The 26,520-nt window shown below is 40.9% G+C and overlaps 1 protein-coding gene across 5 annotated transcripts in view; it reads right to left on the reverse strand.

Annotated features, from left to right (window-relative positions):
* Positions 1–45: 45 nt before the first annotated feature.
* Positions 46–26,520, reverse strand: part of WRN (WRN RecQ like helicase) — a 39,803-nt gene continuing 13,328 nt past the window's right edge. For 2 of the 5 annotated variants that reach the window (XM_072037127.1, XM_072037131.1), the window contains 23 exons: positions 26,391–26,458; positions 25,894–26,002; positions 24,172–24,240; positions 23,580–23,662; positions 22,559–22,665; positions 21,680–21,867; positions 20,402–20,579; positions 19,621–19,802; positions 18,282–18,383; positions 17,879–17,971; positions 16,439–16,580; positions 12,503–12,673; positions 12,310–12,404; positions 10,959–11,031; positions 10,721–10,794; positions 9,111–9,186; positions 8,715–8,827; positions 7,693–7,807; positions 6,470–6,583; positions 5,238–5,400; positions 3,946–4,160; positions 1,872–2,006; positions 47–337 (listed from right to left, as the gene is read on the reverse strand). In XM_072037127.1, the coding sequence (XP_071893228.1) occupies positions 215–337; positions 1,872–2,006; positions 3,946–4,160; positions 5,238–5,400; positions 6,470–6,583; positions 7,693–7,807; positions 8,715–8,827; positions 9,111–9,186; positions 10,721–10,794; positions 10,959–11,031; positions 12,310–12,404; positions 12,503–12,673; positions 16,439–16,580; positions 17,879–17,971; positions 18,282–18,383; positions 19,621–19,802; positions 20,402–20,579; positions 21,680–21,867; positions 22,559–22,665; positions 23,580–23,662; positions 24,172–24,240; positions 25,894–26,002; positions 26,391–26,458 (2,788 nt within the window). In that variant the 3' untranslated portion in view covers positions 47–214. Of the gene's footprint in view, positions 338–1,871; positions 3,870–3,945; positions 4,161–5,237; positions 5,401–6,469; positions 6,584–7,692; positions 7,808–8,714; positions 8,828–9,110; positions 9,187–10,720; positions 10,795–10,958; positions 11,032–12,309; positions 12,405–12,502; positions 12,674–16,438; positions 16,581–17,878; positions 17,972–18,281; positions 18,384–19,620; positions 19,803–20,401; positions 20,580–21,679; positions 21,868–22,558; positions 22,666–23,579; positions 23,663–24,171; positions 24,241–25,893; positions 26,003–26,390; positions 26,459–26,520 lie in introns of those variants that run through there. The other 3 variants (XM_072037128.1, XM_072037129.1, XM_038177866.2) reach the window with 3 other exon arrangements.

Below are 26,520 nucleotides of genomic sequence, written 5' to 3' on the forward strand. Positions count from 1 at the left end.
CTCCCCCCCTTTTTTGTTTTTAAACTTCGTATCCCACACGTGATTTTTATTTTTAATCAGATTTTTTTTTTAATAAAGGACTTTCACACAGTGAAAAAAAGGCATAGATCCAAGTGCTACATATAAAGTATTGCTCCGTATAAAGTCATTTCTGTCACAGTGCATCTACCCTTCGTACACGTACACCTGTTACAGAAAATAAAAAATAAAAGCTTCAGTTAAAGATTCCTTTTCTTGTGTCCGCTTTGGGTTTCTTGATCTGGGGCACAGGCACAACAGGGGCTGTTGGGGCTTCAAACCATGCAGGCACCTTCCTCTTACAAGGGGGCTGTGAACCCTGCAAAAAGGAAAAGGTGATACAAAAAATTAAAAAGCTTTTATTTTTTTTACATGTCATTCTAACTTACAGTTCTGCACCCCAAACCATGCTATTCAAGAGGTATTAACACCTAACACTGCCCCAGGACAGCTTATGTCTGTAGCCCTGATGTCCAGAACCTTTTTCAAGTCATAAATCACGTCGTGCCATGGAAATGTTAGGCAGGCCCAAGAAAACCACTAGACCTGCACCAAAGCATGCTGGCACAGCTTTAGAATTTTTATCCTGATCCTCAAGAATTGCCTTTAAACAAAAATCTGTCAAACACACCCAAGACGACAAACCTGGGCGCCCCAAATTGGTAATGGAGCAGCAGTATCAGCTACCTCCCCTAATGACTGCTTGAGAAAAAGGGGCTGAAAGCCACCAGTGGCACTGTGGGCACCTGCCACCAGCTGTGCAAGGTTCCTTTTCCTCCACAAGAAAGTCATCAGCTTTGCAGAACTCATGGAGGACAGTGTGAACACGCTGCACTTAGTGACTGCTGGAGGCATCTTGCAGTGATGGGAAAGATGCCACAGCAACATAAAGCATGAATTCCAGTAATAGCTCTCAGCCAAGAGATAAATGTGTTTCTGCTCACCCTTCATTTTTTAAATAATGGAAGGACCAAACTGTTGAGATGTTCATCTCAAGACTGCAGCTGAGCTGCCCTCGGGAAATGCACCAGGAGGACTGATGTACAGCCAGAAGACAGGCTGCTGCAGAGCCTAGAACAAGAGGTGCATGCACAACACCAGAGCTCTCAGCACATGCTCAGGTGAAGAATGAAGGGTACACACACCATTACACTGTTCCTGGTTGAGAACAAAGGCAATTTACTCAGAATTGATGTTCCTGAAGCTCTCTGAAGCCATGATCAGGAAACAGAAATAATGTTCTAATATGTTTAGTGCTTCAGATAAGATGCTGCTGTGCTGTTACAGATTATAACTACCTAACAATTTAGCTCATAGATGGAGATAAACGACCAGACCACAAACAATGGATTTGTCTGCATCAGGTTTTGTGTTCACATGCAATTCCTAGCCTCAAACCAGAAACTGAGGCAAATTGTACAGCAAGTGGTGCTGCTCAGAGCCATGTGACCTTCCTTTAGAGAAACACCAGCTGTATGCTCATACAGCTTGTTCATATGAACATCAACACAGAAATCCTCAGTGTGACCAGAAACCAATCTCACGCAACCTAGTAGAAGAAAGGGAGCCAGATGTCCTCCTAAGGTATTGGGAGCATCTGCCACTAGGGGGCTGGCAAGATCTTCTAGGGAAAAAAATTCCTGAAGCAGGCTGCTGCTGTAGAAGTGCATAGGCACATCGGATTCAGGCACATCAAGGACAACACAAGGGGCATCCACGTCAAGCATATTAGCAGAAAAAAGTTTGCAGTTCTAGGCACAGGAAAGAACCCAAACAGAAGCCAGGATTTTGGTTTAAGATAATCAACAAAATTACCAAATCTGGACTTTGTTTCTGGCACAAAGCAACCTCACCTTTGGCTGAGAGTCAGAAAACAGTTCCTCCTCCTCAGGATTGAGGGCTGGCTGGTTCCAAGAGGCCAATGCGATGGGCTTCGTGTGGCCTGCTGCACCCCTGTCACCTGGCTGGGTGTCATCTGTGCTCTGTGCCTTTGCATATGACAGGAATGAAGCAGGCTGTTACATGCATTAAAGCAATAACTACATTCAGTAGAAAGGCTGAGTCTTTTTTTTTTTTTTTTTTAAAGGGGGAAATTAGTTAGCCTGTAATTATAAACAGGAGTTCAACACCTCTGTTGAATGAGATCTGTAACTATTTCTTATCCATTTAACCAAAATAAAACTTGAAAAAGTGAAATGCATTAATTTCAATTATAGGAACTGCAAGTTTTACTTAGGTGTTTTTTTTTTTTTTTTTTTTTCCCCTGTTGTGGTTTGACCAGGACATTTGTAGTGGAAAAGAATTCTTCCTCTGTTCCAGTGGCTCCAAGGACTTGAAATACTTGCTTCCATTTCAAGTACTGTATTTTCAGATATGTTTTCAAGCAAAGGTGATAGGTGAAAATGGGGTTGAAGGCACAGAGGTATTAACTCCTGATTTCTCTGTAATACCTATTGGTCACTGGTTGAAAAAGCTAAAGCTTAGATTTTTGCATCAAGTGTACATCTCAGTCTCCCATTAGCAGTTTTAAAAGCTGTTTGCTACAGTTATTGGAACAAGGATATTGTCTGAACACAGATATCTTCTGTAAGAGAAGGGAATGAAGTCTATTTTGATTAGCATTTAGATTTGCAGTCTACTCATTGGTACATTAATTTGATCTCTAATAGCATGTCATTCCTGTTATTAGCTCCAACAGCAACAGAAAATGAAGTATAGTTACAGCTAATGCAAATGGACTGCCAGATCAATTTCAGGGGAAAAAAAGGCTCAGACACTAATATTTTAGGAACAAAATAGTGCTCACGAAGGCAAGAAGCAATCAATTCAGCAAAATGGCAAGGCTCCAAAAATTATTTGAGCCCAAGTTAAAGAAGGCATCCCAAAACCCTGTAAGGAACAGACGTGAAATCCTAGTACAGGCAGCAAGAGGATTTACAGTTAGGAATTTCCTTCTACTGTTCCCACCTTGAGCTACTCAGTGGAGGGCAGCTTTTTGTACAAGATGCTGAGCTGGACTTTCAGAGACTTGTGGGGATGCTGAGAGGCCACCCTAGGGCTTAGAAGGCTTGTCTAGCCTTCCTCAAACTGCAGTAGAGAGCTCTGTATTTCCTTCTCCTAAAGAAAACTCCTCCCAAAGACTCAGACACTGGGCACAACACTTTTTATGTTATCACAGCTACACAGAGGCGCCCATGAAGGGCTGTCAAACAACTCTGGCAGGTGTTGCCCTTAGCTTTTTCCTGTTTCAGCTCCCCTGGTATCTTTGAGCTTTCTAGACAAACAATCACTCTTCCCACATCACATCAATCATTGGGTCATTTAAGCAAGGTGAGAGCAGAACGTAGACTCTGTCTCTAAAGGGTCAAGATTACCAAAGCCTCTCATACCAGGTAGAAATATGAATTCAGTTTTCTTCCACTGTCCCAGCTACTGAGAAATCCTTTGTTTATATAGGGAACGTTTTGTATCTACTTTCTGAAGGGCTGAACAACAGCAGAAAGTGTTCATCCTTATTCTGAGGCCATTATTAAGCTGCACTTGTGGCAGTCTACAGCAGTGGGACCACTGGGTATCTGATCTTTCCCAGGTTGCGCATCCAGTACCTACTAGAGCAGATGTGAGCTAAGAGTACCACACAGGAAGAGATCAACTGAAGTGACATTGAGCAGACCACAGCTGGGATGCACAGAGACAGCCCTCTTCCTAGGCCAACACTTTGCAGGAGGAACTTTCTGGTCCTGTCTCAGAAGGGAGCAAGACTCTTATCCAGAGCTCAGGAAAAGGTGAATTGGGAAGATGCAAATGCCAAACACTACTGCAAACAGCAACAAACAGCTTTTGGCCTGCTCCTACAAAGGAAAAAGTTTTTTTTTGTTTTGTTTGTTTTTTTTAAACAAAACTGTTTTTGTAGCTTCTTTTACTAACCTTTTTTTCACTCCACAAAGCATCTTCCTTGCTTGCTTGATCTGCTCCTCTTTTTTCCTGCTGCCCATCCGACCATACCAACACCCTTTTGGCACCTGAACCACGCTGAGCCTTATTTCCATTCTCTTTCTCCAATAATGCAATAGCCATCTGGATGAGATACAGTTCAATATTTGCAGGAACAAGCGTTCTAATTGCTTGAATTTTGGTGGTGTCTTGGAAAAAATATAAATATAATTTATTTATTAAAAAAAATTGTCCTTTCTCTCATTCATAGTTTTATGTTGTAAAGCATCAGTTTTCCCTCATTAAAGCACAAACAGATGAAGGCATGGAAAGCCTTAGAAGAAGTGAAACTTAATCCATAGGTTTGTATCATAAGAAACCAGAATGAGGGGGAGATTTATCCCACGACCTCACATTTGCACAAACTTACCACCCTCAAGTTTAGTCTAAAATGTTATAATCAGCCTGCTTCTAACCTGCATCTCCTATCAACTATTTTCTCTTGAGAGGAAGGCTGTTTTAACTCAGGCTGAATAGCCTCCCATCTTCTGTTATGCTGGAATGGACAACTTGCAGAGCTAAACTTGCAGAGTTAAACTTGCAGGTTTAACGAAGTAAGCAGAGAATCTGGCTGGGCCTGTAACTGCTGCTGAAAGGATACGATCACCCACAATAGGACAGGAGTCACGAAGCTAGAAAGTCAGAAAGTTCAGCCAGCTTAACAAGTTCAGCTCTGAGGGCAAGGCTGAACTTTAAGTCCCCCATGAGCAGAGCCACAAGTACATGGCTGTCTTGAGCCCCTGAATTAGCCAACAGCACCAGCCCACAGCACCGTGATTTTCCAGACTTATCCTCGTAAATAAGCATCATCTTGGAGACTTTTCCCCAAGGAAATTCTACTACTCTTATTCAGCATATTGTTCACAGATGCCATTGCACATGGGAAGACGCCACCAGGCTGATTTCTTTCAGCTTGCCTGACTTCCACTTGAGTAAGTACACATTTAAGAGCAGTGCCTGGGTCTTTTCCAGAGCAATACAAATCCTTCCACTATGCTGTGGAGTGATACCCTCTTCTGATATTTAATGAGGCCTGACTGCCCTATTTTGAAACACAACCTTGGAAGGAAAGCAACAACTGTCATTGCCATGCTCTGCTTTGTCATGGGTCTTCCAAAAAAGTGATAGATGCTAGTGAAAGGAGTACCAGAGTTGTGATATTTTGCAATCTCTTCATTAGTACACCACTGCCATGAGAAGCTTCAGATGAGGGCTGTAATGCTCACCTGAGTCAATAGGAGGATTATGGATAACATCAGAAATGATCTTTTTAACTTCAGGAGTCAAACCTGCTCGCTCCAGGTTGACAGGATAGCCAGCTTTCATTGCCTGGAGCAGGTGAGTGCCAATCTCAGAAAGAGGAAGAGATCTGGTCTCACTTATAGTCCTCTGGGGAAACAAAGGCAGAAGGAATTAAGGTGGCAGAAGCATTCTGAAATACAACTGAAAGCTCAAAGCCTGGCAATGTCCCATGTCCAAAAAGCAACAGGGGAAACTGTCATAGCTGTGCAACAACCCCTCACCCCACAAGCACTTTATCACTTCTAATGCTTCCCTAATTTCTTTTCCATCTGTAAAAAGCATTTTTATCTCAAGGCTGCTACTTCTTAGCTTGAGTGCAATGTCTTACCTTGTATGTCAGATGAGGAGAGGCCCTAGTCAGCGAGGGTGCTGTGTGGCCACCTTGAAGGCTCACTGCAGCCTGCTTTATAGCTCGTGTTCCTGTGTCACGACTCACTACCACCCTCTTCCCACCCTGTGGCAGCTGAATCCTAGAAAGTTCTACTACAAGGGAAGTGGAGGCTTTTGCCTCATAGTTAAGCATCAACCCAGCTCCAACTTCATGAGGTGGTACTCTGATAAAGCTTCACACATCTCCTGTTCAGTAGCTAGGATGCACTTGACCTCCCAGTAATCCATATGATTTACAACATCAGAGCAGAACATGTTTAACAGCACCAAGATAAATTCCCTCTTGTTTTTCAAATATGTTAAATGAATTCTCTTAGGAGACTTGCAAAGAGAAACATCTCACATTTACACCACCTAAACTTGCACTTTTCAAGGAGAGAATTGAAACTGGTTACTTGTCTTCCTTGAAAGAACAGGTTTCATGCATCTACTGATTTCTCCCCTCAGACAATACAGACACTGCGTATACAATCATGAGGATTGGTGGATAAGGAGCATCAAGTTACCCATTAAGAATTATACAACTGCTTCTTGTTAATTAGTCCTTAGACACACTTCAAGCTGGTGACTACCCTTTCCAGCAGGCTACCTGATCAGGAAGTTCTTTTTTTTCTTCTCACAGTATTAAGGGCAAAGATACAGAACTAGGTGGAACTAAAACCTAGCAGAGGATTTAAGAGAAAACATTTGCAAAATCCTTACCACAACAAAATATCCCCACCATTAGTTCTCAAAAAGGAAGAGACCTCCACAGGGAGAAACTTACCACGGAGAGATTTTTGTCTTGGAACAAGACATATGTGACATGTTCTGAGGGAGAAAGGGCTCTAGCATGCTTCCGGTGAGATGCCTCTTTCTGATCTGTAGGGAACGCGTCCGTCTGAGTAAGATAAAGAGGAGTAAAAGGATTATAACTCAGTAACAACCAATGAATCACCCTGCCATTTTCTGAAGAATAACTCTGTTATTTCTTCAGAATTTCATCTCTGAGCAGGTTGGTTTTGACCCCAATTCCATGTTCCACAAAAAGAAAGCAGAGAGGGAATCAGGATGGACACCCACATACTCCATCTTAATAAAAAGCATGGAACTGGTCAAGAGTCTTGCAAAAAAGCCCCCAAAAAGTGTCCAGATCAACACAAAACTTCTTAGTTCTTATGACATATGTAAAACTATTCCATCAGAACAAACTACAGTATTCTGTCTGCTGTTTTGTATAGGAAGTTTCTCCATTTATTTTAAATTTTTGCTTATCACAGATTTAATGAAAAACAGGGATGCTTGCAGTCCCCATACCCAATAGTTTGATGTTGAGGAAGAAGCTTTCTAGACATCTAAATCCCCGTAGTTTGACAGGGAAATTCAACCCCCCCCAAAGATAAACAGCTGCACAGCTCCTCCAGTCCTGTGCTCCACAGCCCCACCCTAGCGGAGTCTCTTGCCATTCCAAGGGCAAGAGCGATGAGGAGCCACTTTACAGAAAATCTCAGACAGAAGTAAAACCAACTACGAAAACAGAGCAGAGTATTCACGAAAGCCAGAAAGCTTCTTATCTCTGTCAGTCTCCTAAGGAGAAATTTACAGAAGCAAACTTGAGTCCTGCTCTCAGAGTCTACTGAAGCAATAAACTGGTGAGAGAACATTTCCTAAACCTTTGGACTCCAGCCCAAAAATCACTAAACTAGCTGCAAGCTCTCAGTAATACGGCATTGGTTGGATATTCTGCCCTGCTAAGTGGGTGGTCTTTACAAGTACACCCTGGACTTTCAAGATGACTACACTTATAACATCATCCAGATCCTCACGTTATCACCACGTAGCACGTTCAGATGTAGAAAGCCTATTTGTAAACAAGGCTAACAGTTTGGCTGCTCTGTTTGGATGGGAAAGCTGTGACAAGGACAAACCCTGAAGGAGAAATCCGACAGCTGCAGACCAAATTGTCTTTTAGTGCTCTTGCATGGTAGGAGACACTTTAGTAAATCATACCTGCAAACCATTCGCTTGGCAGAAGTCCTTAATTTCAGCCAGGAGAGGGACCAACATGGTTGATTTTGCTTCAGATACACCTTCAATCCTCTTCACATTCTCAACAGTTGTAGGCCTGGTTCAGGATGAATAATAAAAGCCATGGAACCATCCTATGTTGATGCTTTGAAACATCAAGTGCCTGAATGATATGTGCTAGAGCTGCAGATCTAGTAATAACTACTTAAAAATATTTTTACTGCACTATCATCTCTGGAACTAATTCATTTCACTGTTTGCACTTCTGTATCTTGAAGCTTGACCACAGCAAAAATTTCAGGTTTGCTGCCTAATACCTCAGAGGACGTTAGCTACATCTGTTATTTATTTGCTTTTACCTCCTAAAAATATATAAGCCTAGAGATGCGTGGAAGAACATATCCCTTCCAAACAGTTTACCTAATGCTTTTTATCAGCTGGGGAGGGCTCTTCAGATGCATTAAACACCGAGCTGCCCCACAATACCCTCTCTTGCAATGAAGAAAGTGTTTTTCTTTCTTTTCCTTTCAGTAGTCAAGAGCAACACAAAATTTTGGTTCTTCTTTTCTGCTACAGAGCTACCTGTGCAAGGTAAGGGACAGCTCCTGACCTGAATGCTCTTGTAACCCTTACCAGGTATGAACATAGCAGAATGATTAAAACACACTGGAGAGCAGTTGGACAAGTAACAATCAGACAACATGCACCTTTCCCTCCACGACCGTCAAGCTGACAGAAGGCTTAGTTACAGAGACATATGCAAAGTTGGCTTTTTTTTTTTTTTTTTTTTTTTAAATAAGAACTATCATGAAGAGAAGAGTTTAACATTAATGGCTATTTAACTTACACCAGTAAGTGTTTTACAAGGGTATTATGATAAAGTCCTCGGGAAAAATGCTGCTCCTTTACCAATGAGGCAAACTCCCAAAAGCAGAAAGAGAAATTGTGATTTGGCTTGCAATTGTTTTTTGAGTTTATCTAAACGGCATGCATGCTGGCTTTACCTTATTCGGGCCATCTCCACCAGGATCTTGTTGGTTGCCAAGACAGCTGGAGGAACTGCCTTCTCATTAGCCACCTTCTGTCTAGCAGTCAACAGCTTGCCATACAGAGCAGTCTATGAAGAAGAGAGACAAATTCTCAGAAAGAAGCTTGTGATCAGGCACGTAGGAATAGTTCAAATATGAGAGGTAAAATTAAAGCTTCCCTCATCTTTCCACTAATACACAAGAAGCCTACAATCCCTTAACAACCTTCATACTGAAAATTCTCTTTCAGGGCTCCTTTTCAAGACATTTTTGTACTATTACAAGCTGCCCAAGCGAGTTTCTTCAATACAGTGGGACTGTGCTCTTCAGGCTGATTGCAATTCACAGATATCCTCTCTTCCAAAGACTCACCTGTAGTTCTTTTTCTGGAGATGAAACAGGTTCTCGGGACTTCAAAGGAGATCTCACAGGTGAGTGTTCTGGGAAACTAAAAGAAAGATAACGAAGTGAGAAGTCAGACCTTGTGTTCTATTAATTTATTCATGAACTTTGCATGTTGGGCTGTAAGAGAGCAGCAGCCTGACTTTTTTTGGCCTGCTCTTTGACAGCACAGTCAGACTGTGGCCCAGCTCCTCAAGCTACCAGGTGCACTGATAAAGGACTTGAACTAATTTGGGCAGAATTAGCAGTACCCCAAGGCCAAATTTAACGTAATTCCTCAGCGGCTAGTCCTATAACTTAAAAATAATCTTTTGCTGCACAAAAATCAAACAGTAAGCAAGCCACCTATGTCCCTAACTGCACCTGGGTTTCTGTATTATTAGCAAAAGTGTATTCTTACAGTCCATTCATAACATTGTTCTGACCACATCCCACCAAAATCACTTGAATTTCTACCCATGCCCAGTAATATTGATCTTTGCTAGAAAGAGCTAATAACTTTAAAAGCATCAGTGACAAGCTCACAGCTGCCATACTGTAAGCAAAATAAGCTACTGTTACTACTAGGTATGTCTGTAGAGAGCAGCATCACAGCTAGCAGACTCATGTGTTTGGGGAATACTACCTCCAATTAGACTGCCATCATTGCAGTGCAGTATCTGCAAATAGAAGAACTAGAACAAGAGTGTCTTTTCCTTGCTTTGCTAAGCAAAGTGCAAAATAACCTGTTTTAGTTTGTAGCTGTCCCTAGAAAATTTTTCTCCATGTGGCTACAGTGACAGTTTCTCAGCTTAAATGACATCTGGTTCTCCCATTTTCTGCCAGCATCAGGCTGCTTGTCTGAAAGAATGGAACTGCTCCAAAATGCAAGGTCAGCGTGATCTGAAGCGCTACACAATCCTCAAGAACAAATTACTTTGCCCTTTGCAAAAGCTTGTTTTATTCTTTAACCTCACAAAGCCTCAACTTGATCTCAGAAGAGAATAAAAGGGCAGAAACCTAAACCTATATGCTTGCTCACAATGACTGCACAGGGAACATGTTCCGTTCTGCCAGTCTTAAGACAGTGTCACAACTTATCATGTTTTAGCTTAATTACATTTAATTGAAAGCAATTATTCTCAGTTTGTCTAAATCACAATTTAAAATCAATTACAGTTTCAACCACCACATAGAAAATACTGACTGAAAATAAATGGCCACAGTAATATAAAGCTGCAATCACTCCATTTTAATTAACATTTTTCTATTTTTCTTGCTATTGAATTTGAAGTAAAACCAGTTAAAGTTTACATTTCACAGTTAATAAAACTTGCTTTGCCTATGACACACTAGAAGTATTTAAGCTTAACACATCTTGACAAATTCTGCAAAGCTTGTTAAATGTTGCAGCTCAATGTTTTGAAACAATGACATTTTTAAAGTCTTGTTTGTTTGTTTTTAAATACTAGTTACTTGCAGTCAAAACATTTTGATGGTCACTTCAAAGCAGTGTACTGGTTTTAAGGATTGTATCACCAATGATACTTCTATTATGTAGTCAGAACTTCGTAATTCTGTTTTAGTTTAGAATAGTGTACCTGTTAAGCACAGTATTCCTTCTTGGGGATATTCCATCTTTTTTCTCATATGAAAACATTTCATACAAAGACATCTATAAAACACAGAAGAAGACAGACAAATGCTAATTTAACAGTATTTTAAATGAAGTTGCTGTAAGCAGCAAAATGTACATTTGCAATGCCATGACACACTTGCAAGGTTTTTAATACGAACAAGGATGGGTAAAAACACAAGAGGAGTTGTAACCATACTGACCTGCTTGCCTGGTGACTGCTTTGTTCTTTTTGTGCTTTGGGAGCCCTGCGCCGATGCCACAGGTGAAGATTTACTGTTGTAATAAAAAAATAATCCTATCTTACTCAAATCAGACTGAATTGTTTGCATGCTGCCATTTGAAAAAAAGTTATTATTTTGCTACGCAAACTGAATGGAACTTTGTACAGGTAAATTTTTGTTAAATCACATTTCCTTATCATTATTAAAGTTATTAGAAACACCATTTCCAGGGAAACACCAAGGACCTCAAAGCCCACGCAAAATACTAAAACTTTAACGTGGAACAAGAATCTTGTCTTACAAAAGAGACAAGGATTTCTGATGGCAGAAATCAAAGTTCTGTGACAATGCTGTCTTGATAGAAAGATTCAATTTTAAAAATCCCATTTCTGGAGAAAACATACAAGTATCAACTTTCTGGTTTGCACTAAGCATATACTTTTAGCCACTTTTTACTGTTTATGAACAAACAAGTGCTTTTATTCTTCTAAAAGACCTGCAGACTAGCTAAAAAGTCACAATAGAAAATTAGAGAAGGCAAAAGAAAACTGGCACTTTGACAACGTGTCGCTTAAAAGTAAATCAATCAGGTAATTACAATCTAGACATCTGAAGACGTGTCCAAAGGCCAACACTGAAGAGCTTCATTCTAACAGTATTTGTTGTCACAGCAAAGCCTCCACTGCCTTCAGTTCTTTACCTTGCACTTCAAAGAGAGTTGGCCTAAATTCATATTTAAGAAGACCAACAAAATGAGTTATACTTCACAGTGAAGCGGAAGATCACAAGCAAAACTTCACATGCCATTTTCATGAAGCCATACGCTCCGATGGCAAATCGGCTGACCACCACTGACAACACACAGCGCTTTTGCAGTTATACTCACCAAGACTTTTGAAAGTTAAAATTTCAGAAAATACACAAGGTCAGACAAACCATTACACATTTATGTTGAAGCAATTCTTGTTACAACACAGGCATGTAGTGCCTAGGCTGAGAATGTGAAGCAGAAAAGCTAACTTTTATGAAAATGTAGGTCAAGTGCAAAACAGAGAAAAAACTCTCAGCTGCTCTAGTTAAAGACTCATGGTATAACTCATCAGCATTAAAAAGAAGGTAAATCTTGGCAGATTTTCCTCTGATGTTTCTTACCTTCACCTGATTTACTGACTTTAAAATATTATGTTACTGCATACGGGAAAAGGTTTGGCTGCAAAGTCTAATGCAGCAATTTCCTGTCAAACCTGCCATCTTGAGAAGCAGGCTTCAGAGACCGATCTGATGTTAAAATAATGTAAGGTGCTCAAGAGGACATGCATACTGTAAGTACCTTCTGGGAGTTCTTTGTAGGTTTAAGTCTTCATTGGACTGTAACAGAAGACTTGGATTTGACGTAGATCCAGATTTCAAAAGCCAATTTCTTCCCTGTAAGAAAAGAAAAAACAAACAAACAAAAAACAACATATGGCTTAGCTATAGATTACTCAGAAGTCTTTGATGGGTAGCCTCACACCAAGAAGTACCTTCTGGGTAAGCCCACACGTGGTCATATACTTGTTCTGCCCAGAGACTTCTTTGAGGAATCCTTCCATTATCAACTGTTGGCAGAGTGACTTCCACCAGCTTTCTGTCCAGTCCTTCCCACTACCGTACAGAGGATGCTTTCGGTACCTCTCTGGCAGACGCTGCGAACTCTGAAATTGAGAGAACTGGTCAGGCTTCTCCAGCCTTTGTGAAAGGAAGTTTCCAATATACCCAGTGAGATATATCCTGAGATATGACGGTGTCTCCAAGAACATACCTTCACAGAAGAACTTCCCTGTGAAGTCACAAGCCAAAAACATTTATTCAAGTTTATATAACACCCCCCACAGTAACCACATTTACAACAGCTCCTGTTGCCTTGTCCACGTTGCTTGAAGAGCGTTCTCACCTTTGCTAACCTAACCCACTTCTGTGCTGTTAAAAAGATCACAACCAGTAAGCTCATTTTGAAGCAAACCCCCAGACAGAACTACACTGAGGTTATAACACTATTAAAATATCTCCACTTCTGCACATAGAGGAAGTTACAGGAACAACCCAGCCACTCAAGGCACTAAAGGAAAAAAAAAGAAAACACATTAGTGCAGTTTGTATTTAACCTGTTCAGGGCAATCTCAGACCCATTTAATACATCACTAGGTTTGAATATCTAAGAATTGAGTTTGAGTAGAAGCCATTACCTGTATTTTTAATTTAAAAACTTAAAGAAAAAGCAAATAGGTCAACCAAAAAAAAAAAATAAAAGCCTGTTTAAATCCCAGGATGTGATGAGGGTGAAGAGCCTGCAACAAGCTGACTACAGATACCTGCTCTATGGCTCCTCCTCTACTTCAGCTCCCTGTTGTAATGTTTTGGCCTTCAAAGATTTTTTTGTTTTGACAAAGTTGCCTATTTCCTCATCCCTTACTAGTGGTCCACACTGGGGGGAAAAAAGCCAATGAGATCCTCTGTAATAGGTTCTCATCCCATAAAGACCCAAACAGACTGCAGAGGGCTTAAAGCCCCTTTCAGAGGAAGGGAAACTCTGACAGTCTGAAAAGCTGAGAACGTTTCTGAAAGAGGGAAGTAACAGAGGATCAAGTGATAGCAGGTCAAAGAGTCTCAGACAAAGAAGTTTTAATGTTTTGTTTTTTGCTAGAATAAGAAACAGGAGGTCATGCTCCAGACCCTGTATTTGCTGTTTTGCTGAGTGTCTCCTCCCCTAGGGAAGACTACATGGTCTACAGAACTACATTTTTTGGATTACACAAATATATTTACACTAAACATATGCTCTAGTGTATACAAAGACTCGAATATTTGCATACATTATATAGTATGCTATTTCTAACATACATAAGATTTAAAAACGTATGCTATAAATAAGCGTATTGTGATATGCAAGATGACTACGTTATAATCTCAGACAACAGGGGACAGTGGTGTGGAGGCTTGCCTTCTGCATTTACAGGACTCATTCATGTAGGCTTTCCAGATGCCTGTTGGCACTTCTTCTGGAATCACCTTTGTGCTAGGTGCCATACAAACACAGGTCTCCTACCCTTAAGAGCCCGTTTTGCTTTACAAAGGAGAACAGAACAGGCTGATGCAGAGGAGCAGAGAAAGACAAATACAAGATGCAGGAAAGGCTGTGGTTAAAACAGGAAGGCCTGCTGAGCTTCCTAACATCTCCTGGGACCACAGGGAAGAGCACTCTAGAGAATTTCAGGCAGCCAGGGAGCTCCTGTCCAGCAAATGCAGGAGGGGAGCAGCAGGAAGAGGGGCTTGTGGCACCCCTTTGGCAGCAGGGCATGGGAACCACGTGGAGGAGAGACTCACCTCACTGCTGCATGGGACCAGGGCACTAAGCCCTGACTGAACTCAAGGCAGTCACCTCCTCCAAAGGCAAAAAAAGCCAAGTCCTGCATCCTCGTGTCTAGACAGCCCTCATTCAACTCATAACACGCATTATTTTAAAGCTGGAAACATTCCTTTCAGTTATGCCAGCTACATTAACTACTCCAATGGCTGCACATTTTCAGAACGGAGTCTTAACTTTAAGAGCAAGTTAACAATAGAAATTTCTATAAAAGGAATAAGATGCAGAACAATAAACTTTTTTTTCCATATTTGGGACAAATGTCATAGTGTTCTGGCTTCTGACAAGTCAGTCCTACGCCACACTTGCAATTTTAACTACTTAGAAATTACTAAATGTTAGAGTTACTACTAAAAGCCATTTGCAATGAGTCATGAAGACTATTAATAACAATAAAATCATTGTTGACATAACTATAAATTCCTGGTTGCTGATAAACGATGCACATTTTAAATATCACATTCTTCTTGGTTTAGAATGGTAGTATAATATTTCTATTAATGTATTTCTAGTTCAAGGTTTCCCAGAGGGAAACCTTGTTCAGTCTGACTCAGCTTTCAAATATTAAGTGAAACTTGGCCTCCCCTGTGGTCCACCTGAAGTCTGTTGGAGGTCACCTGGACTTACTTGGTGGAAAAAGATACCACTAATTTACAACAACAAAAAAAACACAAACAAACACAAACAACAAAAAAACACATCAATTCTCCAGAAGCTATGTGATCTCTTAAAATAATACACCCATCATCTTCAGACAGATATGTTTAACTTATGGTGGCACTGAGAGAATATTTCATACATTTCTTCTAGAGGTCAAACTGAGGCAATAGAGCAAAGAAAAACGCTTTAAAAAATGTATGTTAGCCCAGAAAAAATGTATTCTTGAAAGCAATAAGAAGTTATTCCATATTTGCAGTGCCGATTTGGCATGAGTGTCAATTCTGCCAGTAACGTCTAATAATTGAAAGTTGCTTGGATTGTTAACGTCTGTGTTATAAATGGCTAACAAATATATTATGGTTATATATATAACATACATACATACATATATATATATATATATATATATATAAAAAACACCATTATAAATGGTTTACAATGTATTTTTATCCTAGCCACACTTACGTGACAATTACTTTTATTAAAAAAGCTGCTGTGACATCATTCCCTGAGTGTTATCAGGTACTGCAGGTGATTTTTTTCTGGGCTGTAAACATTTGAAGTGATTTTGTTCTTATGCCCATGTTTTATGTCTGGTGCATTCCTCCCCAGTATTTTAAAAGCATTGCATGTGAAGATATTCATAGATGATTTATACTCATACTCCTCTAATATGCTACTTCCTGTCTCACTGCTGCGAGTCAGTCAGCAGTACAAAGCCAGAACACAAGCCAGTGCGTGCTTTATTCAAACATAAACCAACAGATTACCAAGCAGAGACCTGTTTGGTCTAACTCTGAAGAGGTTACTCCTTCCAGGACAACAGAAGGGATGAGTCTTCACAGAAAAGCCACTTAAGTGTCTCTGCAAAGACATTAAACTCACCATAAAGAGCATAAGGGCTGAAGACTTACAGGAAGAGCTTCAGAACCCCTGCCAATATTTGGGTTAATAGTCAACCGCCAATAACCTACTCCAAGTAACCCACAAAACACAGGACAGCTCTGTCCAGTGCAAATAACACACTGTTTCTAAGCTAAGCTCTTGGGCCATATGAGGGTGCACGTTATACCTTTTAGAAAAAGAGCCAAGACAGCAAGAGATTGGAGACAGCAGCTGTTCCTTCGTTGTAGCTGCACAAGAGGAAAGTACAACATGCTTAGGACTTTTGCAGCTTTTTTATTCCTGTTGCATTTAAAGGCTGCATGGGAAGTGGTGCTGGACAGCTTCAGGAAATTTATCCTACCTCTCTGCAGTTATCTATCTACTGGGAGAAAAAGGTACTAAAAATATAAATGTGCATCAATGTAATGTTTGGTGTATCAATAAATGGTCTGGACACCTTAATGGCCCCTCTGCTCTCAGAGCACACACCATGATTTGTAATATCACTTACAGATCCTCGTAGAAACAAAATGGGAACTTTAATTCCAAACTTCTCTTCCAGGGCGCACACTGCAGACAGCAGCTGATAGGCCTGCTGTCCAAAGTCCTGCAAGCCTCCTTCTGAGTCACTGGGGGTCACAAGACAGGAGGTTCTGAAAGGCACAAGGGAAATATACATATACAAACCAAGTCCTCCCTCCCTTCTTTCAAAGATCATTTAGCAAGTGGTAACCAAATAAAACACACACCTCAGTTTATGTTTATGTGAGCAAATAAAGATGCCTTTAAGCATAAAGAACTAAGATTCAAAGTGCGAGATGAAGCCAAAACCAAGATCAAACACAGTTAACCCAACTGCATGTCCAAACACTAAACAGTTCTTCATGGTACTTGCTGCAACAGAACAGTGTCATCTCAGCAATCTTCCGAATTCAGTGTTTAAATATTTGGACTGTCTTTGGCATCAGACTTTGTTTAGTTGCATTTAATAGCCAAGAGATTTTTTTTCCTCTCCCCAATAAACACACACAAAATGGAAACAACTGAAGGAAACAGCAACTCTATTTTTTTTTCTATGGCTTGTTACTACACGTGTTACTGACTGGAAAAAAAATTATTGGCACAAATCACTACAAAAAATGGAGAAGGACGATGTTCTATATTCCAAATAATTTCAGTTATGTAACAAATTCACTGTGTTACTGGTTAGTCCAAAACTGGTTAGTTTTGGCAGGGCTCAGACAAAACTTCCTTAATCCTAGAGCATATAGGAAGTGTAAGCGAGCTCGTAACTTTTTTTGCCAAGAGCAACACACTGTAACATCTCATCTCTGATCATAAAGGACTATGCGATCAGTAAGAACAAGGAATCACTTATTACAGCTTCAGGGAAAGCGAGCATGTATACACACACCACAGCTGGAGGAAAGTGTTTCTGCTCATAGCTGTGTGACTACTGACTCCTGACCCCCTGGCTTCCCTTCAGCACATCCGAGATTATTACCAGCACCAGAAAGAACGTGTGTCAGCACACACTTTTAAGAGGAGAGCAGCTCCCTTAACACTCTGGCCATTTAACCTTAGACACATGGCACCACATCCCGCTTTCAAGGCGTTTCTTTTGGGATCAATTACTCAACAGGACTTACAAAGTGATGAACCACTGTGTATTTCACAGCCTGAGAAAGTTGCTTTAAACCACTTGGGGAACTGTGGCCACAGTTTATTTACAGGCTTTCCCAAAGCATAACTTATTGCTTATAACCTGCCTCACAGCTTCTTCAGTTATTGAGTAGCAAGTTAGGGACAGCTGTTCAAACAAAGATAAGCTTCAGGCTGAACATCTGCAAAACCAAATGCATAAAAAGTCAATTCTTTCAGGTAATTTGCCTTGTAAGTCAGCCTGAGAGAACATAACCTCTTGTATCAGTCTTAAGGGAAGAATGCTTACCTGCACCTGCAGTTATCACAGCAGTCATCCGTGCCCATGATGCCAGAGGAGACCTTTCGGAGCTGTTTGTCTTCAAAATGAGACAGAATGATTCTACCCAAGGGAAAGAAGGGAATTAAATAAAAGAACAAGAATTTACATTAAATTCATCGCAGAAAACAGAGCTGAAATCAGCATCATTAATTAATTCACTGGGGAGCCAATTACTTGGCCCTGATTCCTCTAAAGAAAAGGATTTTTTTTTTCCTTGAGAAGTAAATAAGGAACACTTGATACATCTGTATAAATACACCAAAGGCTGTATTTCTTGATATTGAAGAGGCCTCATGGCCACAGTTTACCCTTGTGACCGAGTCACAATGACTGAAGCTATACAAAACATGTAATGAAGTGCAGTACTCACTTCCTCCTGCAGCTATTTGAGGTAAGGTACTTCTCCATTTTTTCCAACATCTTCAGTTTGTACAATCGGAACTTTTCACTGCGTATATCAGTTAGAAGATGTCTGTCGGTCAAAATAAAAAGTGAAGAACCGTAAGTATTGACAACTACCCCCCTGTGCCATACCAACAATGAAGAATCACAGACTGTCTCAGCCAGGTTCACTGGAAACAGCTGGAGAAAATATCCTCCTGAAGCCAGACCCGAGCTACCTGCCTGTTTCTCTATAATCTGGATCATTACAGCATGGGGCACAGTCAGAACACCACGCTCATGCTTTCCTACAAGGACAATTATTCTAAACTGGGCAGAAGGAAAGACTGAGCTTCTTTTAGCACCACAAACTACTAAGCTTCAGAAATCCATGTTGAAAGCCACAGAGCAGGGAGGAAGAGGCAGAGGGCAATTTCACTCAGCCTCTCGTTTTCCAGATAAGATCTGTTAAATTCTGATTGATGCGATTGATGCTACTGCCAGATTACAAGCCATGCTAGTATATTAACCACCTTCCTTTTAAGGGATTCAGTGGCAGTATGCTGGGGCACATCTACCTAATGCCTAAAGTAGTAGCCTTTACAATAGTCACTGGAAGCATCCAACTGAAAAAAATAGCAGGCATATGGAGAACTCACTCTGCCCATGCTCTGAGCTGCCGCATGAGCCAAACCTGAGCTACCACCTGCACCATGCTCTCTGTCACACAAGGCATGGAAAACAAACCAGTACTGCAGGTGTTGGGCTTCACATTAATGCAGCTACACCATTTCCAGCTAACCTTGGGAAGAGGCAAGCTTCTGCCTGCTTGGAAAAGAAAGAACAGAGAAGTACATGGCTTCACAGCCTGGCAGTCTGGTCACACAAGTTCCAAAGACTGAGCTAAGACATTTCTGCAATCCTACACTGGCTAACAACATCAACAAGAGACCTCTACTATCAGGATTTCCTGAGAGAGAGGAGAGAAGGAAAAAATTCAGTGCCCTTTAGGAGTTTGGGTGCTGTAGAGAGGTCTATAAACAAGTCAGAGGATTTACAGAACAAATGACCAAGTTTCATCACTGTCTGCCTTGCAATACATTTTCAGGAAGCAGAACGGGAACAAGGACACTCAACAGACAAGTATGGTAATGTTAACATCATCTAGAATAAATACAACATACTTAGTATCCAGTACTGAATGCATGCAAAAAAATACTTGGAATTATGCTAACAAATCCACGAGGATTTCAACTAAACCCTTCCTGCTTCTTTCTTTGGATACCTTTTGGCTATCTATGCCGAAGCAGCTGTCTTCAGTTACTTACCTGTTAAAAGTCAAGTCTGCTGCAGCCCACAAGACATGACAAGAAGCAGGAAGCCCATCGCGACCAGCTCTCCCAATTTCTTGATAATAGGATTCCATTTCCTTAGGGGCACCGTAATGAATAACCATCCGGATATCTGCTTTATTGATGCCCATTCCGAACGCCACTGTAGCCACAACACACTACAAAACAGGAGCCACACAGCATAAGTTTTGAAAAGAACATCAGAAATATGTTTGGGTTGCTACTAGCACTTGCACTGTTGGTGACAACTTCTTGCCATGACTCAAAATTCAGCCTAAAATACAACGGCCTCAAATTCTCATTTGGCTTCTACTTCACTGGTAACAAGGAGCCTGATCTGGGTCACAGCATGAGCACTGGATTACAGTCATGAGTAATGCTACATGATGGTAAATGCCTGAGTATTTTCAGGTAGTTATCCTCAAACTGGTGACAAAACTTGTCCTGAAGAACAACAGAAGCCCCAGGATAGCTCTCTGCCTGCTCAGCTACAGGATGAAAGCAGCTCACAGGATGTTGGAGGACATTGTTCCAGTTGCCACCATCTTCCTTACATGCTATGTATTTTAAGAGATTTACTAGAGGAATTTGAAACATAAGCCAGGAACCATACTGCTGGCAGCACAGGCCAGCAATTTCTTGCCCAGAACAGAGAATATACGAAGTAAATTGGAATCAATGATCTTCCCAAATTCTTTCCCCTACTGGAAACCCTGCAATTATAAATAAGAAAACACAGACTTAGTTTCCTAGGTACCTGAATTTCATCCCGCATGAACTGGTGGTGGGTCTCTCTCCTTTTTTGAATTCCCATTCCAGCATGGTACGCACCACAGGGCACATTCAGTTTAGTCAGCTCAGACACAACTTTTTCTGTGGTCTTTTTTGAAGGGCAGTAGATGATGGTAGGGCCTTCAAACTCATACTCAGAACTGCTAAAAGTAATAGCAACATGTTAAAATGCAGAACAGATGAAGTGACCCTTTGGCAAAAACTCCGCTTGACCCTAATTGAAAAAGCAACACAGCTTTCTGCAGCAACTCATCATCTTGGAGATTTAAACAGATCAGATAATACGTTATGCAGAGATAATACCACAATTAGCATGAAATGTCATCACTACATACAGAAGCACCATAGATTAAAGCCAGCTTAGCATCTTCCCACAGAGCTATTGGATCAAATATATTTGTGCTCCTAGATTGCTTGCACACAGCTCTCAGTGCTTGAGACTGATCTCCAGACTTCACAGCACATGAAGAGCTCTTTGCAAAGCAAGAAAAAGGAGGCATTTCGCCCCTTTTACAAAAAGGTAGTACTTGTTTACAATTTGTCTGTCCTTTGGAAAAGCAGACTTGGCAGTCTTGTGTCTTGCAAAACACAAATTTTGGTCCATGCTGGAGAAGTAGCAGCATAAGGCCTCCCAGTTCCCTGAAAATCATCAGGAAACAAACTTTTACAGATGCCACTTAAAAGGTCTACATTTATGTAATAGCATACAAATGAGCTATGAGATTTATTTATATTGCTGTAGAGTCACACACTGTAGCTTGTGACAAGGAGATGAAAGTGGCAGGAAACCCACTCTTGTGGGTATACTGGTGGGTCCACTAACAGAAAAGGACTGCTAGATCAGCCTTCTCAGAAAAAAATACCGCAAAAAAAATTATTTTAGATTAGTTATCAACCCACGCTATTGTTTAGGAAGGAACCCACCAGCTAATACATCACTCTTGGTCAAATTGCTGGAGTGCTGGCAGGTCTCCTGAGTATAAAACAATCCTGAAAATCCTACAGTGAACAACATGCAAACAGTGGGATACCACAATTCTTTGCCTCAAAACCTTTTTTAAACTAGGGAAGGAAGATAAAGGGCCGGGGGGAGAACATGATGAATGACTAGGGAGAGAGTCCAGGCACCTCTTCACCAGATCATTTGAAGACTGGTGACAGTTTTTAGTACACCCTACTGATACCTTGGTATTTAATACTTTAAAATCTGACAGAACAACACCAAACAGGCTTAAATCCTTACCTTCCTTTCCTAGTAAGGAATTGCTTCAAATCCCTAATCATATTTCCACTCTGTCGTCCAACTTCTAAGTACAGGTTCGGTCTGTCAAAGCTTGTACATGTGACCAGGGGATTCTTCAGATTCAGGCAATTCACTATGTCTTCTCTAATCGAGGGACTTGCAGTGGCAGTTAAAGCAACAATGGGGACCTGAAATAAAAAGACAGCAAAAGTCCAATACCTCTCAATGATTTAAGATCACAAGTCAAAACTGATTAGCATGTAAACAGGCACTTTAATCTGATTATGTTCACTGGATCAGCTCAGCTATTTGGAAAACAATTAATATTTCGCGTCCTGGAGCTCTGGTCTGCACGGTTAAGGAGGGTAGACATCGGCAGAACATTTAATGTACAGAATCTTCTTAATTCCTATCTTTAGTTGCATCTCTGTGAGTCTGCACAATTTTCTGATGCAATTGGCTAAGGTTAGGGAACACATAGGGAAAATTTTCAAGAATAGGATCTGAAGTTCAGGTCTAAGTTTTGAAGTTTATCCAATAAATGCTTTTGGAACGCATTTGGAAGTTTTAACTATTTGTCCTTGCAAGTAAACCAGGAGCTTAGGATCAACACCTTTCAGCACACAGGGATCCAACAAAAGTAATTATTTTTCAGAAGTTTTGGTAGTCCAGGTTCAGAATATCCTCTATTTAAAGATTTGTAAAAAAAGATCAAAACCACAATGAAGTTCACTCACTAGCAAGGACTTGCACAAGCTCCCAAAAACAGCACGGTCAGTACTCCCAAAGAGTAACATAAAGTGATAAAATGTCAAGCTATTGTGTGAAATTAAGTTGTATCCTCTTACATTGGAAATCAAAGACCTCTGAAAACCTTACCATTGGCAGAGTCTTCTTTAGTGAGCCTAAGGTTCTGAAGGAATTTCTGAAGTCATGGCCCCATTCAGAAATGCAGTGAGCTTCATCAACAGCTATAAGGGTAATACCTGGTGGGGACAGAACCACAGCATGGATGCAATACTTACATGGCAAATAAACCACCATTTTTATATAGGGTTTTTTTGGGTACAAATTAGATGAAACAGCTCTAACAGATTCCTCCCCCCCCCCCCCCCCCCATACACTTCTCCTTCCTTATCCAAGCTTCAAATCTCCAACACATCACTTACAAAGGGTCAAATTCACAAACTATTACTGATGGTTATGCCCTTTTTTTTTTCTCCTTTCCAAACTGCCTTACTACTTGTCAAAAATACTGTTTACAGATATCACCAGTTTCCTGGGTTGTAAAACAAAGCCTGAGAATCTCAGGACTGTATTGAGGAACCAAATATAAGTTCAGAAAAATACCAGATGAGAAGTGTCAAAAGATGTGCCTGGAAAATATCCTTGCCATTTCTAAATCAAAAAACTCCTTTACCTGAGTCCAGATACAGCATTCTAATTGACATGTTCAAAGTGCACTGGTGTCAGAGAGGCCAAGCGTAAGCATAAGCTTCCCAGAACTCCAGACATTCAGATTGTTCACCATCTTCCTGAGCAGTATTACTTGTCTGCAGGTCTACAAACTCAGCTCCCTAAACAAAGACTTTTTTTTTCTGTGTTATCTACCTAGGATTTACACTACTGTTATGATGATGTATGAGCTGCAACATTCTGTTCAACAAAACTTACCAAGATGCAATAGTGTTTCAAAACAGAATTTTATTGCTGTATTTTGAGAAAATCTGACAAGTTAAGATACTATAATGGATCTTTTGACACTGTCTTTTGGCAGCCAATACATTAGCCTCCAAGCTCACTAGTGGCGAGAAACAGGCATAAAGTTGTCACACCATTTAAAAAGTTAATCATGAAATGAAGGCCTGCCCCCTCATCCTCAACCTTACCCCCAGCTTACCAATAGTTTGGTCAAGATCCTGAAGTAGGTCTAAATTCCCTGAGCAGAACTCGGGTGTCATGTATATGACTCTGTATTGACCTCTGCAACACCAAGAAAATACTCTGTCACAGAAGGAGACCCCCCAGACAACCCAACCAACCAAAATGAAATCGTGACTATCTAGATGTAAATGAGATCACAGACAGACTTCTGAGTACGCAACAGAAGGAAGGAAATGAAGATAGCGTAAAGCATTCCAGATCAGTAGGAAAACAGAGCAGTAAACAGTGCGACAGGAGAGAGATTTACCAGCCTTTAGGGCTGGAAAGTGCTGCTGTGTTGACTCTGCGACAAATACAGGTTTAAGACCTGTGATTCCTGCACAAACCACAGCACAAAGCTGAATCAATAACCCCCCTCCCCAGGCAGAGGGCACAGGAGGGTGGCTCTATGCCTCCCAAATGCTCGTTGTGGGTAAACGCAGGCACTATTACTGACTGCAGGTTCAAGGCCTGAGCCAGGACCGAGAGTTTGTAAGATGACAAATTCACCTCTCTCAAATACAGCTGCATTAGGGCCTGCAGTCCCAAACAGCATAAACAGGACTTACGCTTTGATGCCACCTCTGACGTTTTTCGACTGAGCCGAACCAAGCAAGCATGCTGGAATCCCTGACATGCTGCAGTAAAAAAAGCACAATCACGTATCGATTTACTCATGAACACTTCCCACCTCAGTTTTCAGCCTATGCCAGCGCTTGGTAAAGGAAGCTCAAGCTGTGGGGTCAGAGACTACTTTCTTCCAAGGCCCTTTATGGGAAAAGCCTTTCAGAAAACAGTAGCAATCAGTCACTACAGTCACTATTCCTGACACCCACATCCTTGTCCATTCCCTGTCCAGTTGTCCCCTCTAGACACAGACTTCATTAGTGCAATCAGATTAAAATCATTTGCTTTCACATGAGTTAAGTTCCCTAATAAAGCATCCAAAAGAACAAAATATAGCAGGTACATTTTCTCATTACCTTATGCAGTTCATCAGACTTAGATAAAAGCTTGCTAGCTGCTAATTTTTTGCCCCACCCTAGGCTACTGGTGCTACATCTGCTAGTTTTCAATCAGGTGGCTGCTTTTTAGTGTTTAATACAATAATGATGCTTACTAACTCAGCTAATTTCTATTTGACCTCTTCCAGGACAATGCAACTTATCTCCTTAACTTGGTGATGTGCTGCATTTTAATACAGCACTATGTTTTGATAGCTTTCCCCCCCCCTCATTCTTCATTCCCTGGTAGAACTGCGCCCAGACTGACAGCCAAATCACTGAATTGCATTAGGCTGCAGAAATTCACTCTCTTCAGCCTTCAAAAAATCAATGACCTACTGAGAAGGTAGTGAATAAACGCTTTACACTGAGGAAAACAGTACAAAAGCCAAAGAAGTGGCTGAATACATATAGACACCCTGCTGATTAATACTTGGTCCAGAAGCTGGCTATACAGCCAGCTGAGGCTCTCCAGCTATTCATTTGCACAAAGCCAGAATTTGCCGCAGAAAATACCACACGTAATTGATGTTCCTTTCTTCAAAATCTTCATATCCCCTCTGTCACAAAAGACATGCCCTTTCTAAGCGTGACAAGGCAGGAATGAACTAGATAACTCAGCATGATTCCAACAGACTCTCCCAGGCAGTAGCTAAAATAAAGGTATCAACAGTGAATAGCTGTTATAACAGCAAATAAGTACAAAAAGCAGGTATTAAAATCAAAGATTTTGCCCACCCCTATAACTGTTCATGTAAGAGTGACTCAGTGTTGCCTACTTAAAAGGTCTGTGGCAGGATTTAAAAGTGAAGACAACAGGTGTTAGACCTATCTCACCATCCATCTTAGAAATCTATGTCACAACCTTGATCTGAATGGCCTTCATCTTCCAGCTCTGTATTGTTCAGCTCTTACTGTTTGGACCCAAAGGAAGCCCTGTGAAATTCTGACAGAGATCTCACGGGCTCAGACAATATGTGAAGTTCCTCCATTCATTTGTTCTGCATAAACAGAGCCTCTGAATCCAGAAATAATTGAGAAGGATCTACCTTCAGAAACCACCCACCAGCACAGGTCCTTTGCAAATTCAGCCTCCAAATCCTGTAGTCGCCAAATCCAGTGATCTTTAGATCCCTGAATTAATTTAGTTTACATGCATTCCTGGAGAAACGTACGTTTTACAGCTGAAACACAAACAGCTTGCTGTACAAAGCTGCAGCCTTAAACGCTGAGAAATGCCACGAGCAGAATCCATGGGTTTCCACAGAAAATACGGCAATTACTTACGTCAGCTGCAGTACCTGGTCTTCCATCAAGGAAATAAGAGGACAGATGACGATTCCAGTACATCCAGTGTAAACAGGAGGAAACTGGTAGCACAAACTTTTCCCATATCCTTGAAGAAAAAAGAAAAACACAGGCAGAAGTGAAACAACGCATAGCTATGTTTTATAGCAGTATAGAAAGTATAAAACAACTCTAACACCTTCCTGAGCCCTAAAAATGAAGCTGATGTTTGTCCCCCTAGCAGACAAACAAAGATACAAGATATATATTAGTGGCATCCATTCAATGTCCCTCCCTACTTCAAGGCCAGCGGGGGAAAAAAAAAAATAGACAACTACAAGCAGCCAGCATAGCTGGCCAAGGTTTGCAGTCTCACACAGAAGTCCTGGGCACTCTGCTCCTAAGAGCCACATGGACAGTCCCCAAGTTCCAATGTCCTATTCTCCCCTAAAAGAAAAAGATTTCTCACCGCTTTTTAGGACACAGAAGTAACTTACCAGTTGCCATTACAACAAGATTATCTCTTTTGTCTTCTAAAACAGAACTGATCACTTTCCACTGGACCCTTTGAATTAATGGAAGAATAATATTTTACTTTTGCCACCACACATTACATTACATGTAAAT

The sequence above is a fragment of the Anas platyrhynchos genome, chromosome 4, assembly GCF_047663525.1.
Source record: "Anas platyrhynchos isolate ZD024472 breed Pekin duck chromosome 4, IASCAAS_PekinDuck_T2T, whole genome shotgun sequence".
NCBI classification, from domain to species: domain Eukaryota; kingdom Metazoa; phylum Chordata; class Aves; order Anseriformes; family Anatidae; genus Anas; species Anas platyrhynchos.